We start from the raw sequence: 18,545 nt of genomic DNA on the forward strand, positions 1-18,545 counted from the left end.
TCCCATGGGCAGCCTCCTGGATGATGAGTGCAAATTGTCTGTAAGTATTTGTTGATACATTACTGCATTCATTTTGCCATCAATTTTGACCAAATTTCTTGTGCCTTTTGTAGCTCACACATCCCCAAAGCATCAACGTTCCACCACCATGTTTCACAGTAGGAATGGTGTACCTTTCATCAAAATGTAGCGTTTATGGTTGTGTCCAAACAGTTACATTTTAGTCTCATCACTCCAAATGACTTTGTGCCAGAAGGTTTGAGGCTTGTCTCTATGCTGTATCAACAAATACTGGCGGACAATTTGCACTCATCATCCAGGAAGCTGCACATGGGACGTACTTGGACATTTCAACATGACAATGATCCAAAACAAAAGGCCAAGTCGACCTGTCATTGGCTACAGCAAAATAAAGTGAAGGTTCTGGAGTGGCCATCTCAGTCTCCAGACCTAAATATCATTGAGCCACTCTGGGGAGACCTCAAACGTGCAATACATGCAAGACAGCCTAAGAATTTAGGGGAACTGGAGACTTTTTGCCAGGAAGAATGGTCAGCTTTACCATCTGAGAAGATAAAGAGCCTCATCCACAACTGCCACAAAAGACTTCAAGCTGTCATTGATGTTAAAGGGGGCAATACACAATATTAAGAACTGGGGTATGTAAACTTTTGATCAGGGTCATTTGGGTAGTTTGTGATGTGATTATGATTTAAAAAGAATAAACACAGTTGTTTGACAGTAAATGGCTTCAGCCAACCATGAGTGAAAGGAAAAGTTTTTGTGTTATCATTCATATTTTCTGGGCAATGGTTAAGAAATCATAAATTCTGCAAGGGTATGTAAACTTATGAGCACATATGTGTATGTGAAAGACTTGGTTGGCTAAAGTACAGTATACAGCTTCCTGTATGGAGTAATTCTGCTGTAACATGTAAGCTGGAAAATACATTCCATTGTTTTAAAGCTGATTATGCAGGAATATACTTCCCCTGTAAAATGCATCAGACGATCATGTGCTTCCTCAATTTAATGTGGCTGTAGGAAGTGTTACCTAGCAATAGGTCAAGTGGTAACGTTTGTCCAATAGTGTGTGTGTGTGTGTGTGTGTGTGTGTTTTTTTTTTTTTTCTTGACAAAAGTTATGATTGAGCTTTTTACATTATAATCCGAGATAACTGTCATGTTGCATGTGTTTTTCACAGCTATCATACGATTGCTGCAAAGTGCTCCATATACTACACAATTAAGCAAAGATTAATAAGTTGGCTATAGCTTTTACTGTATTGTTCTACAGGTTGTTCTGAGTCACTATTGGTAGTAACAGTTGTTCAATATCTACATAACTGTTTATATTGTTGCATTAAGGGCTCGTGCTATCAAGCACCGCCAGGAGAATCGAGAAGCTGTAGGAGGATTTTTTTCTCAGATTGGAGAGCTATATGTAGTGCATCACCTTTGGGGTAAGGATTATATGACACCATAATCGCCTCTTAAATCAAATATCCACCTTTTGAGCATTATTCTGTGCAGGTCATTGTTTTAATGCACTTCCTAATGGTGGCTGTATAGTGCTGCTCTTCTACCAGTTGGAGACTCATCCTCTTACGTGCAAAGAGAGTATGACTGTCTCTCATAAGCAAACCCCCATAAGGCTGCAGCCAGATGGTAACTGACAGTCAATAGGGAACTATAAAACAGCATACTCGCGTGGCTTCTTTTTCCCACCATTGTGTGGCGTTTTTAGTGGCAGTTTTCCAAATTTGCTAAAATATTGCAAAAAAATCACACTAACTGCATCTTTGTTTTTATTTTTTTTCTGGTCTGAAAAAGCCAGACAGGCGTAATGTGGCTATGCAATGGTTTCAAACTGCATAAGAAAAATAATGCTTCAACTGCTATAAAGATATTTTATGGGAAATATATCAGAAATGTGGATCAAATTACAGCTTGGTGTTAAAAGGTGACCCTTAATGGTCGTTGTTAAAGGGGTACTCCGGTGGTCAACGTGTTTTTCCGTTTTTGACTTTCCCTGTTTTGTTTCTATTCTTGTTGTTTAGCCTACTCTATTTCCGTTCTTTGTTGTCTTTTTATCCCCCACTTTGTTTTTCTATCTTTGCTTCTATTTCCTGTTTCTTGCTGTGCTGAAATCTACAAATCCCAGCATGCCACATGCCTTGCTGGTTTGGGGCTGCTCCTTTTTTTTGTTTGTTTGTTCCGCCCTTTACCCATCCTACTATGTTCCCGGGTCGGCCCCCTTATACACAGCACAGTAATATAATCAGCCCTGGTTGGGATACACTGTCATACACACACACACAAAAGGGACTACAACTCACAGCATGTGTCATTCAGGAGTCTTCAGTCTGTGGTATAACACCAGCATGCTGCCTCTGTAGTCTCCTGGGGGTTGTAGTTCACCACACCTCTGTAGGGCATACACCAGTGTTTCCCAACCAGGATGCCTCCAGGTGTTGCAAAACTAGAACTCCCAGCATTCCCTGACTGCCTTTGGGCATGCTAGGAGTTGTAGTTTTGCAACAGATGGAGGCACACTGGTTGGGAAACACTGGTGTAACAGGATGTGTATGCTGATGAATAGGCTAGAACAGTGTTTCCCAACCAGTGTGCCTCCAGCTGTTGCAAATCTACAACTCCCAGCATGCCCAAAGTCTGTCAGGGCATGCTGGAAGTTGTAGTTTTGCAACAGCTGGAGGCACACTGGTTTGTAAACACTAGCATACACACACACAACAGGGACTACAACTCCCAGCATGTGTCATTCAGGAGTCCCCCCTCCCCCTTCACATATAGGGGGAGATTTTATCAAAACCTGCCCAGTTGCCCATATCAACCAATCAGCTTGATTATTTCATTTTTATGAAGGCCTGTGAAAAATGAAAGAAGCAATGTGATTGGTTGCTATGGGCAACTGGGCAAGTTTTCCTCTGCACAGGTTTTGAAAAATCTCCCCCCATAGAGATCATTCCCAGTATGAGATTTATTCCCCTGCAGTCCATACATCCCCAGCCCGTGCACCTTCTCATCCTCCCCTTCAGATAACACTTATCTTCTCTGTGAGGTCCTTCTCATTGTGCAGACCTGCATCCATAGAATACAGAGCAAGGGGGAGGGGAGGTGAGGAGCTGTGTATTCAGCTGGATGAGATGAGGGGGCGTGGCTTATTCCTCTCATGCAGACAGAGGAAAAAAGAAGCTGTGACATCTTGTCCACAACAGACTCAGAATGTGGCCGACGCTGTGGCGACAGTAAAAGAAAACCCTCTGAACTACAGAACTTCCTGCCCAACAAACAGGTAAGAAAAAGACATACATGCTGCCAAAACATATAACACATGTATATTGCAAAAAAAAAAAACTTACAAAGAAGATGCCATATAGTCAAAAAACTATTAAATTAACCACCGGAGTACCCCTTTAAGCAATGCATTACAGTGAAGTGCATTTTCATGTTGTTGTTTTATGTTGTCATTTGTATGTTGTAAGATTTTACATTGTAAATATGTACATACAGTGACCCCCCGACCTACGATGGCCCCGACATATAATCAAATCGACATACTATTGCCTCTCAGAGGCCATCACATGTCGATGTCATCATCGACATACGATGCTTTTTTATGTCGGGGCCATCGCATTGAGTGCTATCCGGCAGCGCAAAATGCTTAAGCTGCTGCTTAATGTTCCCCGTGTGGTGCGGTAAGTATTACTTACCCCTCCACGATGCTCCGGGGTGCCCTCCGGGTCCAGCGCTGGTCTTGCGGTGTCTTCTCTGCCCTCTCTGATTACGTCAATACGCTGCTGCGCACGTCATCCAATAGGAATGGCGTACACAGCGGCGTAATGACGTTGCTACGCAGGCCCAGTAAGGCCTTGCGGAAGACAGCAGAGGACCGGAGAAGACAGCGGAGGACCGGAGAAGACCAGGAGAGCCCAGTGGAGGCCCGGGATCACCATCTGGAGCGGCGGGGACACCATCGCGAGTCGCGGGGACAGGTGAGTACAGCTTCCTATACTTTACATTGCCCGAATCCCTCAACATACGATGGATTCGACAAACGATGGCTCGTTTGGAACGAATTACCATCGTATGTTGAGGGACCACTGTATAGTAAAACTTCATTTTCTTTGAAAAAAAATTATTCAAAATGTTGTGTAGCAATAATAATCCCTTTGTATTAGTTGCTTTTCTTTCCAGTGTTATCTCTTATTGTTGCTGACAGTGATAGGATATAAACCAACTTATGGGAATGGCAGGGCTTGGTTTTGCATAAGTACTGTTTTCCCATAGTGAGCAACAGCAGAAAGACATGTCAAGCTGAATTAAAGAACCTTTGTTCTTAGCATTTTATAGATACAGTATATCAAGCATTGTCTTGAGTGTCAAAATACACTGCATAACGACAGGATTTATTTTTTTAAAGTCTGTACTATTTTCAAATTTCTGTCCATTTTCCGCAAAATAATAAAATACTTTTCCTCTCAGGGTTAGTAAGGATAAGTTTGTTTTACTTAACTGTGTGCTGTTTTGCTTTCTCTAGTAAAGCTTGGACTACTTAGTTCTGAAATATTTGTTGTGGCCACAAAAGCCTAAGAGTTAAGAAGCCCAATACTAAAAATAGGTTCAGTAGGTGTACTGAAGATATGAAACTTATAATCATTGAAAGTTTTCCCCCACCAGCCTGTAGGTAGTCCCCAGGGCGAGGAGCCATCCTAGTCCTGTGTCCTAGGGATGGAAATCACGCCCTACTCAACTTGATTGACAATCCATGTTATTGCTCTGTACTCGAAGTAGACAGAGCAGATCAATGATGTGCGCCGTGCCTGGGCGTAATTATAGTCCAAGCAGACAGGACTTGCAGAGGCTGGCTCCCCATCCAGGAGGCTACTTACGGGCCAGCAGGGGACACATTTCAGATTTCATATCTTCACCATCACTGCCGACGGGAACGTCTTTCAGGCATGGTAAGGGAAATTATTTTACCCTATATAACACTTTGCCACATGTTGCATAGATGGTAAAATCTTATTTCAGGTTCCCTTTAACCCCTTAAGGACCAGGCCATTTTACACCTTAGGACCAGAGCGTTTTTTGAACATCTGACCACTGTCACTTTAAACATTAATAACTCTGGAATGCTTTTACTTATCATTCTGATTTCGAGATAGTTTTTTCGTGACATATTCTACTTTAACATAGTGGTAAATGTTTGTGGTAACTTGCATCCTTTCTTGGTGAAAAATCCCAAAATTGTATGAAAAAATTGAAAATTTTGAATTTTTCTAACTTTGAAGCTCTCTGCTTGTAAGGAAAACGGATATTCCAAATAATTTTTTTTAATTCACATATACAATGTGTCTACTTTATGTTTGCATCATAAAATTGACAAGTTTTTACTTTTGGAAGACATCAGAGAGCTTCAAAGTTCAGCAGCAATTTTCCAATTTTTCACAAAATTTTCAAACTCACTATTTTTCAGGGAGCAGTTCAGGTTTGAAGTGGATTTGAAGGGTCTTCATATTAGGAATACCCCATAAAAGACCCCATTATAAAAACTGCACCCCCCAAAGTATTCAAAATGACATTCAGTCAGCGTTTTAACCCTTTAGGTGTTTTACAGGAATAGCAGCAAAGTGAAGGAGAAAATGCACATCTTCATTTTTTACACTCGCATGTTCTTGTAGACCCAATTTTTGAATTTTTACAAGGGGTAAAAGGAGAAAATTTATACTTGTATTTGTAGCCCAATTTCTCTTGAGTAAGCACATACCTCATATGTCTATGTAAAGTGTTCTGCGGGCGCAGTAGAGGGCTCAGAAGGAGCGACAAGGGGATTTTGGAGAGTACGTTTTTCTGAAATGGTTTTTGGGTGGCATGTTGCATTTAGGAAGCCCCTATGGTGCCAAAACACATTGCATACCATTTTGGAAACTAGACCCCTTGAGGAACCTAACAAGGAATAAAGTGAGCCTTAATACCCCACAGGGGTTTCACAACTTTTGCATATGTAAAAAAAAAAAAAAAATTCACTAAAATGTGTTTCCCCACAAATTTCACATTTTTGCAAGGGTTAATAGCGGAAAATACCCCCGCAAAATTTTTAACCCCATTTCTTCTGAGTATGGAAATACCCCATGTGTGGACGTCAAGTGCCCTGCGGTCAAATTTCAATGCTCAGAAGAGGAGGAGCGCCATTGAGCTTTTGAAGAGTGAATTTGTTTGGAATGCTAATCAGGGGCCATGTGCGTTTACAAAGCCCCCCGTGGTGCCAGAACAGTAGACCCCCCCCCCCCCCCCCCACATGTGACCCTATTTTGGAAACTACACCCCTCGCAGAATTTTATAAGGGGTGCAGTGAGTATCTACACCCCACTGGCATTTGTCAGATCTTTGGAACAGTGGGCTGAGCAAATGAAAAATAAAATTTTTCATTTTCATGGACCACTGTTCCAAAAATCTGTCAGACACCTGTGGGGCGTAAATGCTCACTGCACCCCTTATTACATTACGTGAGGGGTGTAGTTTCCAAAATGGGGTCACATGTTGGGGGGGTCCATTGTTCTGGCACTATGTGGGCTTTGTAAACACACGTGGCCTTCAATTCTGGACACATTTTCTCTTCAAAATCCCAATGGCGCTCCTTCTGTTCTGAGCATTGTAGTTCGCCCTCCGAGCACTTTACATCCACATCTGGGGTATTTTCTTACTCAGAAGAAATGGGGTTACAAATTTTGGGGGGCTTTTTTCCTATTTTCCCTTGTGAAAATGAAAAATTTAGGGTAACACCAGCATTTTATTGAGAAAAAATAATTTTTTTTCATTTTCCCATCCAACTTTAACGAAAATTTGTCAAACACCTGTGGGGTGTTAATGCTCACTATACCCCTTGTTACATTCCGTGAGGGTTGTAGTTTCCAAAATGGGGTCACGTGTCTATATTTATTTTTTTGCGTTTGTCAGAACCGCTGTAAAATTAGCCATCCCTGTGCAAATCACCAATTTAGGCTTCAAATGTACATAGTACGCTCTCACTCCTGAGCCTTGTTGTGCGTCCGAAGAGCATTTTACGCCCACATATGGGGTATTTCCGTACTCAGGAGAAATTGCGTTACAAATTTTGGGGGTCCTCTTTTCCTTTTACCTCTTGTGAAAATAAAAAGTAAAGGGCAACACCAGCATGTTAGTGTAAAAAAAAATTTTTTTTACACTAACAGGCTGGTGTAGACCCCAACTTTTCCTTTTCATAAGGGGTAAAAGGAGAAAAAGACCCCCAAAATTTGTAGTGTAATGTCTCCCGAGTACGGAGATACCCCATATGTGGCCCTAAACTGTTTCCTTGAAATACAACAGGGCTCCAAAGTGAGAGAGCGCCATGCGCATTTGAGGACTAAATTAGGGATTACATAGGGGCGTTTCCCAAACAGGGTGCCTCCAGCTGTTGCTAAACTCCCAGCATGGAAACACTGCTGTAAAATACGTTTTTCATTTTTATTGTGGGGGAGGGGGGGGCAGTGTAAGGGGGTGTATATGTAGTGTCTTACCCTTTATTATGTGTTAGTGTAGTGTAGTGTTTTTAGGGTACATTTACACTGGCGGAGGTTTACAGTGAGTTCCCTGCTAGGAATTTGCCGCCGGTCATACTTGAAGCAGACTTACTGTAGGCCTGCCCGTGTGAATGTACCCTGTACGTTCACATGGGGGGGGGGGCAAACCTCCAGCTGTTTCAAAACTACAACTCCCAGCATGTACTGACAGACCGTGCATGCTGGGAGTTGTACTTTTGCAACAGCTGGAGGCACACTGGTTGGAAAACCTTCAGTTATGTTCTATTATCGAACTCAATATTTTCCAACCAGTGTGCCTTCAGCTGTTGCAAAACTACAACTCCCAGCATGTACTGATCACCGAAGGGCATGCTGGGAGATGTAGTTATGCAACAGCTGGAGGGATCGCAACTACAACTCCCAGCATGCTGGGATTTGCAGTTTTGCAACATCTGGAGAGTTACAGTATAGAGACCACTGCAAACTGTGGCCCTCCAGATGCTGCAAAACTACAAATCTCAGCATGCCCAGACAGCAAACAGTTGTGTGGGCATGCAAGGAGTTGTAGCTTTGCAAAATCTGGAGGGCTATAGTTCAGAGACTACCATATAGTGGTCTCAAACTGTAGCCCTCCAGCTGTTGCAAAACTTCAACTCCCAGCATGCCCAAACAGCTGTCTGGGCATGCTGGGAGTTGTAGTTTTGCAACATCTGGAGTGCTACAGTATAGAGACCACTATATAGTGGTCTCGGACTGCAGCCCTCCAGATGTTGCTAGGCAACTTACTGGCTTCCGTCGGATCCAGGGAGCTTGCTGCACGACATCGCCGATCTCCGACGCCGATCGTCGCCCGCAGCCTCCGCAGATCGGTAAGTGGACTCCGGCACCGGTCCTCTGTCATTTCCCCGTTCTGCTTCACCTATTGTGGGTGGGCAAGACGGGGAAAACTAAAGTTAACCCCCCCTGCCCCCGATCTGCTATTGGTGGTCGTGTCTAGACCACCAATAGCAGGGATAGGAGGGGTGGAACCCCTGCCCCCTCACTCCTATCTCTTCAGGGGGATTGTGGGTGTCTTAGACACCCGCGATCCCCCTTATATTCCGGGTCACCATAGACCCGTAATGATCCGGAATCGCGCAAATCGCAAGTGTGAATTCACTTGCTATTTGCGCCGATCGCAGACATGGGGGGGGGGGTCTGATGACCCCCCCTGGGCATTTGCGCGGGGTGCCTGCTAATAGATATCAGCAGTCACCCCGGTCCGGTCGCCGCCGGCGCGGTGGGGACCGAAATTCCCACGGGCGTACAGGTACGCCCTTGGTCGTTAAGTACCAGGGCGCAAGGGCGTAACATTACGCCCTTGGTCCTTAACCTCTTAAGGACCCAGGGCGTATGGATACGCCCTCACACCCTGGGCCTTAAGGACCCAGGGCGTATCCATACGCCCTGGCGTTTTCCAGTCTCTGCCGCGCGCCGGGCAGAGATCGGAACTGGATGCCTGCTGAAATCCTTCAGCAGGCATCCAGGGCAAACGCCGAGGGGGGCCATGTAGACCCCCCATGTTGGCGATTGCCGCAAATCGCAAGGGAAATCGCCCTTGCGATCTGCGGCGACACCGGGCTGATCGGGTCTCTGGGACCCGACCGCCCGGTAATTTCGCATGATCCCGGCAGTCACAGACAGCCAGGACCATGCTGAAGTATAGGAGCGAGGTGGCAAGCCGGCCACCTCCTCCGATCCCTTGCGATCCGTTGGTTAGTTAACCGACCAATCGCAGGAGGGGGGGCGGTTACTTCCTCCCGTCCTGCCCGGCCCCTGAAAGTCCGGAGAGGACGGGAGGAAGACCGGAGGACGCGACGGGGGAGTTCTGGGGACCGGCCCCGGTACTTACCTCGTCCCTGAGGACCCGGATCCCGGCGAGGAAGATGGCGGCGACAGGTGAGTAGATCTTCAGCCGCTGTCGGGCCCTTTACAGCAATGCACGTCTTCGTAAAGCGACATGCATTGCTGTAATGGGACCCTGTAAACTACAACTCTCAGCATGCCCAGACAGCCCTTGGCGTCTGGGCATGCTGGGAGTTGCAGTTTTGCAACATCTGGAGGTCCACAGTTTGGGACCACTGTGCCCTTCCAGATGTTGTAAAACTACACATCCTCAGCATGCCCTTACTGTCCAGGCATGCTGGGAGTTGTAGTTCTGTAACATCTGGCCCTTCAGATGTTGCAGAACTACAACTCCCAGCATGCCTGGACAGTTTTGGCATACTGGGAGTTGTAGTTTTGCAACATCTGGAAGGGCACAGATTGGGAACCACTGTATTAGTGGTCTACAAACTGTAGTCCTCCAGATGTTGCAAAACTACAACTCCAAGCATGCTGGGAGTTGTAGTTCGGCAACATCTGGCTCTAAAGATGTTGCCGAACTACTACTTCCAGCATGCCTGAGAATGCTGAGAGTTGTGGTTTGCAACAACTGGAGGCACACTGGTTGGGAAACATTGTCTGTTTCCTTACTCAGTGTTACTCAGTGCAAAAAAAAAAAACTAAACCCCACATGTGACCCCATTTCGGAACCTACACCCCTCACGGAATGTAATGAGGGGTGCAGTGAGAATTTACACCCCACAGGTGTCTGACAGATCTTTGGAACAGTGGGCTGTGCAAATTAAAAATGTTGTACAGACCACTGTTCCAAAGATCTGACAGACACCAATGGGGGTAAATGCTCACTGTACCCCTTGTTACGTTCCTCAAGGGGTCTAGTTTCCAAAATGGTATGGCATGTGGGTATTTTTTGCTGTCCTTGCACCATAGGAGCTTCCTATATGCGACATGCCCCCCCCGAGCAAAATTTGCTCTCAAAAAGCCAAATATGACTCCTTCTCTTCTGAGCATTGTAGTTCGCCCGTAGTGCACTTCAGGTCAACTTATGGGGTACCTCCATACTCAGAAGAGATGGGGTTACAAATTTTGGGGGGTATTTTCTGCTATTAACCCTTGCAAAAATGTGAAATTTGGGGGGAAACACACATTGTAGTGAATTTTTTTTTTTTTTTTTTTTTTTTTACATATGCAAAAGTTGTGAAAAACGTGGGGTATTAAGGCTCACTTAATTCCTTGTTACGTTCCTCAAGGGGTCTTTTTTCCAAAATGGTATGGCATGTGTTTTTATTTTTTGCTGTTCTGGCACCATAGGGGCTTCCTAAATGCAACATGCCCCCCAAAAACCATTTCAGAAAAACGTACTGTCCAAAACCCCCTTGTCACTCCTTCGGTTCTGAGCCCTCTATTGCGCCCACCGAACACTTTACATAGACATATGAGGTATGTGCTTACTCGAGAGAAATTGGGCTACAAATATAAGTATACATTTTCTCCTTTTACCCCTCTTCAAAATTCAAAAATTGGGTCTACAAGAACATGCGAGTGTAAAAAATGAAGATTGTGAATTTTCTCCTTCACTTTCCTGCTATTCCTGTGAAACACCTAAAGGGTTAAAAGGCTGACCGAATATCATTTTGTATACTTTGGGGGGTGCAGTTTTTATATTGGGGTCATTTGTGGGGTATTTCTAAGATGAAGACCCTTCAAATCCACTTCAAACCTGAACTGGTCCCTGAAAAATAGTGAGTTTGGAAATTTTGTGAAAAATTGGAAAATTGCTGCTGAACTTTGAAGCCCTCTGGTGTCTTCCAAAAGTAAAAACTTGTCAATTTTATGATGCAAACATAAAGTAGACATATTGTATATGTGAAAAAAAAATTTAAATATTTTGAATATCCATTTTCCTTACAAACAGAGAGCTTCGAAGTTAGAAAAATGCAAAATTTTCAAATTTTTCATAAAATTTTCAAATTTTTCATAAAATTTTCAAATTTTTCACCAAGAAAGGATGCAAGTTACAAATTTTTTTTACCACTATGTTAAAGTAGAATATGTCACGAAAAAAACAATCTCGGAATCAGAATGATAACTAAAAGCATTCCAGAGTTATTAATGTTTAAAGTGACAGTGGTCAGATGTTCAAAAAATGGCCGGGTCCTAATGTGTAAAATGGCTGGGTCCTTAAGAGGTTAAGGGGTTAAACTGTTCTAGAGTATGTCCCGAATAGATAGAGAAAGCTTATCAATAGGGAATCCTTTTTGTATCTTTAGATTATGTACACTTTTTCATTCAGTATTAATTGAGGTGTTCGAAAAATAGATGAGGTAATCTTTTTTTTAATGCAATTACGTATATGAATGATGTATTGTGTGATGTAATTTCCCGTGGTTTTTTATATATAGGAGTGTCTATGTTCACGTTAGTACCTGATGAAGTGGCCATTATAGCCTGGAAATCAGTTCCTCCCACAATAAAGTTTGCATTCTAGTATATACTGCTTAACTATTGGTCCTTCTGGTATAGTAAAATCAACAGGAAGCAGTGGATGTGTATCCACGGGGTAGGTCATAAATAGTTGATCGGCACCCCTAATGATCAGCTGTTTGCAACCAGCATGACACAAAACACAGAGCTAGAAGTATGAGGCTGCATAATGAGTGTTGGCAGCGCAGCGTTACTTCAGCCTCAGTTCCTATTCTAGTGAATTGGAGTTGACGCAGCAGTAACACTGTGTTGCCACTATAAACGGTATGGAGCCCATAGTTAGTATTTTTAGAACACTTTGTTTTAGCAATTTGATCCCTTGTAAAACACCAGCGCATTAATGACACAGTCTACTCCACCCCTTGAGAATGATTCTTGTACATCATTAATCCAGTGCTATTTTACAAGGGAGTGAAGCAATAAAACACAGTATGTGGTAACAGAACATGCTTGATTTATTGGTTGATGTCTTAGCCATTGACCTTTCTTATCTTACTGTTTGTAAAAAACAAAAGTAACCAGCACAAGTCACTTGTTAAACCTTCAGTGACAAATTAGCATCTATTACCGTATATGTCTGCTGATAGTTGGAAGTACTTAGTGCTGATTCTACTATTGAAGCTGTGAGTACACATTGTTACACTCTGCTGGCATCCTTATTAGTTTTTTTTATTTAAAAAAAAAAAAGCCACTGATGATAAGCAGAATGATTAAAAAAAGGAGTTTATGTAATCTTCCTTTAGAAATTTTTCATACAGTGAAACTACACTTCATAACAATAAATATTTGGCTCTTAAAAGTTGAAAACAAAGTTCATAATAAAATGTTACATCAGATTTTTTTAATTTAATTGAGGTTTTTTTTTATTATTCGAACCTTAAATCGGCACTGTCAGATAGAAAAACTGCTAGGGGAGATGTGAGCAGACAGCATACTGAGGGAGGGGGCGGAGACCTGCACAGTGAGGCCACACCCCCTGCCTTTGAGAGGAATTCAGACTAGTGAGCTAAATTAAAAGTGTAATAATAAAATAAAGGTGCTAGACACATACAAATTAGATGTACATGGTCAGGATTAGGTACTGAGTGATATATAAAAAAAAATTTTTATATTTGTTGGATCTGACGGGTACGCTTTAAGTATATACAGTAATACACCCTGTTAAAAACAAGACATGTTGATGAGTGAAGCTAGGCACAAATGTGTTCTTTCTTTCTATATTTTAGATAGGAAAAAAACAGTTTTACAAGCAAGAAAAGTTTGAAACTTTCATGTTTTGTGTTTTTTTTTTTTCTCCTTTGCCATTTTGGGACTTTTTTTTTTAATTCTTCAGACTGTTTTTTTTTTTTTTTTTAAGACTTTAAAACTTTTCTTTCTCTTTTTAAACTTTTGGTTAAAAAAACAAAACAAAAGCAGTACTAAACATTTACATGGTTAACTGCATGTGAAATAAGATCAATTTTACTACTGCCTTTAATGGTTAAAAAGGCTATACATTTTTTTTCTTTTTTTTTAGCCCTAAACTTGACATTGTTGTAGATTTTACATCTCAAATAAACTGTGTGCGCACATATACTAAACCAAAAAATAAAAATCTTATTGGGTTAAAAATTACATTAAGAGGAACCTTACAATTTAATGTTACTAAAACCAATTTATGCTACTTAAATGTCTCTTCTGATATGCACCCAAGTATGTAAATTCTAATTGGGAATTTAAAAAGTGCCCTATGCTATTTATAAGCTTCATTGACCTGTGGACTGCACACTTCATTCATTTCAGTATTATGAAAAGACTTATTGCAGATATTCTGCTGCCATTTACTTCCTACCTGCTCATCTTTAGTTAATGAAAACCTGTGATTACAGCAGACTCGGCACTAAAATAATATATATGCGCGTACTAAATAGAGAGATGAAGAGTGGCTAGTGTTATGTGAACTAGCAGGCTTGTAGAGATAATGACTTTGCCCAAGCTGCATCTCCCTTTTTTATCTGTAACATGTCAGACTGTTATAACTTCCTGATAGCAAGGTTGGGGCTAGGGGAGTAGTGTGTCTCCTTGAGGAGATCACCAAACCGGTGTATAGAGTCTTTCAAGCCGTGCAATGCTCCATGGGAATAGAATATGCAAATTGGCTCAATTCCAGGACATGGATTGTAAGGGAAGCTGCCTTCACGAAGGTGGGACTGTATAGTAAGTTCATTCCCTTCCCAAAATGCCTGAGGTATATTTTGATCGGACATTTACGCACACGCTGATGCCAAATATGTTTATAACTTTTTATTGGGGGATGGAGTTTTTCACTTTTTTTTTTTTTTTACACTTTTTGGGGGAGATTTATCAAAGCCTATGCAGAGGAAAATGTCTGCCATCTTGGATGATTGGATTCTGGCAGGCAATCCAATCATCCATTAGAACACCCGCACTGCCGTAGATGCCATGATCTGTATTAATCAAGGCATCTGGGGGGGTTAATGGCGGACATCAGCGCGATTTCTGATGCTAACCACTACCGGTGGGTTCCTGGCTGTTGATAGCAGCCGGAACCTGGCATGCATGAAGCGAGCACCATAATGTATAGGACGTAAATGTACATCCTGGTACGTTAAGTACCAGGACATACGTTTGTCCTATGTCGTCAAGGGGTTAAAAGAATGCAATTGTCTTTTGCTACTTTTACAGGTTGTATACATATAATCTTGTTAATATATATTTTGAAATTACTTATTATTGGTCTGTTTGTCAGCTTACAAAGATCTACAGTCCAGAGAAGAAACTAGGAAAGCTGCATGGTCCAAAAGAGGCTGGGATGAAAATGTCTATTATACAGGTATTGGAAGCCAGTAGTCTCTCATGTGTATTTCTAAAGCCAAAATGCCACCTTAATTTATTATTTAAATGGGTACTCTACTGGCTAGCGTTTGGGAGTTTTAGTTACGTATGCTGTGTGCATGCTGCGGGGGTTGGCCACGCCCCCTCGTGATGTCACACCATGCCCCCTCAGTACAAGTCTATTTGAGGGGGCATGACGTGATGTCATGAGGGGGCTCGGGCTGGCCCCCACAGTGTGCACACAGCATTGAGAACTATATGTTCCGAACGCTGGCCAGTGGAGTACCCCTTTTAAAGGCATAGTTTTTCTATAAATAAATTTTCAAGTACTGCTCATTAATTCTTATACCAGTTTTGTAAATTGCATTTGTAAAGTAACTAAACCTGGGTTTGTTAAAGGGGTTTATAGGTCTAGACTAATATATTGTCTGAAGTGAAGCACAGTTTGTCCTTCTTTACAAATATGTATGTGGGACACATCTGATTTTACCAACTTTGCTTTATGGAAAAAACACACATCAACTGAAATTCAGATGGCAGCTGGATCATATAATATAACATTTGTGCAGAGTTACATAAGGCATGATAGCCGTGTGACTGGTCCCATATTTAGCCTTGTTTTATTACAAGGGGTAATGCAGAAGGTTTTGGGTTTTGTTTCTAGTATTTTTTTCTCTTGTAAAACTGCTCTGGTCCCTGGTGCAATCCTCCTTGCAGCTTAGCAACTTGCTATGATTGGCTTGCATCAAGTGACATATTATGAGGCTATTTTTACCTTTTTAAAGTTTTCGGAACATTTTTATATATATATATATATATATATATATATATATATCTGAAGATGAATTAAAAATAAGTCATACTCTCCTCCCCTGATCCCCTGCGGCTCCTTGTCGGACATCTGGTCTCTGCTTCTTCCTGATCCTGAGACTAGCAGTCTCAGCAGGACTGCCTGCTTATCCAGTCACTGGCTAATGTGGGAAACAAGCCGTGGTAACAAGCCGGACCAGATGGCGTCAGACTGGGATCAGATGAGGTTAGTTAGTTGAGTTTTAATGGATCATTAACCCCTTCCCGACCCATGGCATACATGTATGTCATGGGTCGGCTCCCATTCTATAACGTGGGGCCACAGCGTGGCCCCTCGTCATAGCGGGTCGGGCCCGGCACCTAGCAACGCGGTGCCGCGCGCTATTAACCCTGTAGACGCGGCGTTCAAAGTTGAATGCCGCGTCTAAAGTGAAAGTAAACTAATTCCGGTTAGCTCAGGGAGCTGCTCGGGATCGTTGTGGAAAAATCGCGGCATCCCGAACAGCTTCCATGACAGCCGGAGGATCCCTACCTGCCTCCATGCTGTCCGATCGCCGAATGACTGCTCAGTGCCTGAGATCCAGGCATGAGCAGTCAAGCGTCAGAATCATTGATCACTGGTTTCCTATGAGAAACCAGTGATCAATGTAAAAGATCAGTGTGTGCAGTGTTTATAGGTCCCTATGGGAGCTATAACATTGCAAAAAAAAAAGTGAAAAAAAAAGTGAATAAAGATCATTTAACCCCTTCCCTAATAAAAGTTTGAATCACCCCCCTTTTCCTATTTAAAAAAAAAAAACTGTGTAAATAAAAATAAACATATGTGGTATCTTCACGTGCAGAAATGTCCGAATTATAAAAATATATCATTAATTAAACCGTACGGTCAATGGCGTACGCGCAAACAAATTCCAAAGTCCAAAAAAGCGTATTTTTGGTCACTTTTTATATCATGAAAAATGAATAAAAAGCGATCAAAAAATCCAATCATTACAAAAATGGTACCGCTAAAAACTTCAGATCACGACGCAAAAAATTAGCCCTCATACCGTCCCATATGCAGAAAAATAAAAATGTTATAGGGGTCAGAAGATGACCATTTTAAACATATAAATTTTCCTGCATGTAGTTTTGATTTTTTCCAGAAGTACAATAAAAACCAACCTATATAAGTAGGGTATCATTTTAACCGTATGGACCTACAGAATAAAGAGTGTCATTTTTACCGAAAAATGTACTGCGTAGAAACAGAAGCTCCAAAAATTTACAAAATTGTGTTTTTTTTCAATTTTGTCGCACAATGAATTTTTTTCTGTTTCTCTGTAGACTTTTGGGTAAAATGACTAATGTCATTACAAAGTAGAATTGGTGGCGCAAAAAATAAGCCATCATATGGATTTTTAGGTGCAAAATTGAGAGTTATGGTTTTTTTAAAGGTAAGGAGGAAAAAACGAAAGTGCAAAAATGGAAAAACCCTGGGTCATGAAGGGGTTAACAAAGATTGTTATAGATTGTAACTGATATCTTAACATGCTGTGCTATTTTTCTATTACCAAATTATTAACTTCTTTCCTCTGTTTCCCTGCAGTACCTCTTGTGCGGAACATGGAGTCCCGTATCATGATTCCTTTAAAGATATCTCCTCTACAATGAGACAGTTGGCATCTCTTCAAAGAAAACATTCCCATTTTCATCTGTCCATAGATTCTGCTCCTTCACCAGAGATATTTACACTCACGAGGAAAGATCTCAGGTGTAGCAGACTTACACAAATAGTACTAAAAACCTAAATTAACCATTCTTGGGTATTGTTATTATAGTGGCTTGAATTAAAACTTTAACTGAGTTTTTATTAAAGTCCACCATCAATGAGATTTGCCACTAGAAGTCCAAAGAGTTAGAATTCGCAATTGGACCAAGGTGTTATTGGACCTGATGTGTTATGCTGAGCTTGAGCTAATGGCATCCTAAGAGTCTATTCACACATACAGTACTCTGCTCAGATTTGAAGCTGTGTTCGGTCATCTAGTTTACATTGGAATCTGCAGCAGAAAATCCTGCGCATCAAATATGCACAGGATACTGTAGGTTTGAATAGACCATAAATTAATATAGACTTAAACTTTAAGTATCTCAAAGTAGTTTAGAATACACCAGGCAGTGTATTAGTAATTTTTACTCAGGGAAACATTAAAGTTGTGTTTATTGCTGATATAATTGGATACTATTAAAACAAAAGCATGATGTCTTTTTATGGTCATTGCTGCCATTTCTGCTAAAATGTAAATACAGTAAATCTCGGTGGAGTATACGTGTTGTCTGTTGGTATGGTCTCTGTTCTAAAACTTTTTGTCCTTTATTAAACCAATAATACTTATGCCCATGATTATAGGTGGTGTTCTACCAAAAAAATGAACTGACTTTGTTTAAGCCACAAAAACATAATTTTTCAAATGGAAGAGCCATATTCCTGCCATACATCTTTTTATGGCAGTATGAGTCCGCAACATGGCCAATAACTTACAAGCTGTCCCACAAACAACAAGCACTCACATGCAAAACTGTACTACTGTACAAATAGAGGAACCCTAACAGTAATGACAATGCTGCACTTCTCACTCATGGGGCCTCAAAGATGAAGCTGTGTGACCCTCATTTGGCTATTCTATGTAGTTCCTGCCAGAATTGACATATCTCTCTATTGAAATCAGTGAAATTATGGAAACAGCTTAGAAAGCAGCTTATAACACTGCGGTAATAAAATACCTCTAATTCAAACATGAGTATGCACTTGCGGGAATGCACTGTGTGGTAGGCAGGTGTATAGCCTTATGGCTTAGTGCATGTAATTGGGTGTCAATGGTCACAACGTCAAAAATCACATCACATAACATGAAAATTGGTAAAACCCTAAATAAAGAAGAATCACACCCCAGCACTAAGAAGAAGAAAAAAAACCACTGTAGAG

The 18,545-nt window shown here is 41.6% G+C and overlaps 1 protein-coding gene across 1 annotated transcript in view; it reads left to right on the plus strand.

Moving 5' to 3' along the window:
* The window catches only part of NIPSNAP1 (nipsnap homolog 1), a 57,798-nt gene extending 39,842 nt beyond the window's left edge, over positions 1 to 17,956 (plus strand). The window contains exons 8-10 of the mRNA XM_056528711.1: positions 1,368 to 1,462; positions 14,682 to 14,765; positions 17,166 to 17,956. Coding sequence (XP_056384686.1) covers positions 1,368 to 1,462; positions 14,682 to 14,765; positions 17,166 to 17,230 — 244 coding nt within the window. The 3' untranslated portion in view covers positions 17,231 to 17,956. The remainder of the gene's footprint in view (positions 1 to 1,367; positions 1,463 to 14,681; positions 14,766 to 17,165) is intronic.
* The last annotated feature ends 589 nt before the right edge of the window (positions 17,957 to 18,545 follow it).

The sequence above is a fragment of the Hyla sarda genome, chromosome 1 (genome assembly GCF_029499605.1).
Source record: "Hyla sarda isolate aHylSar1 chromosome 1, aHylSar1.hap1, whole genome shotgun sequence".
In the NCBI taxonomy this organism is placed as follows: domain Eukaryota; kingdom Metazoa; phylum Chordata; class Amphibia; order Anura; family Hylidae; genus Hyla; species Hyla sarda.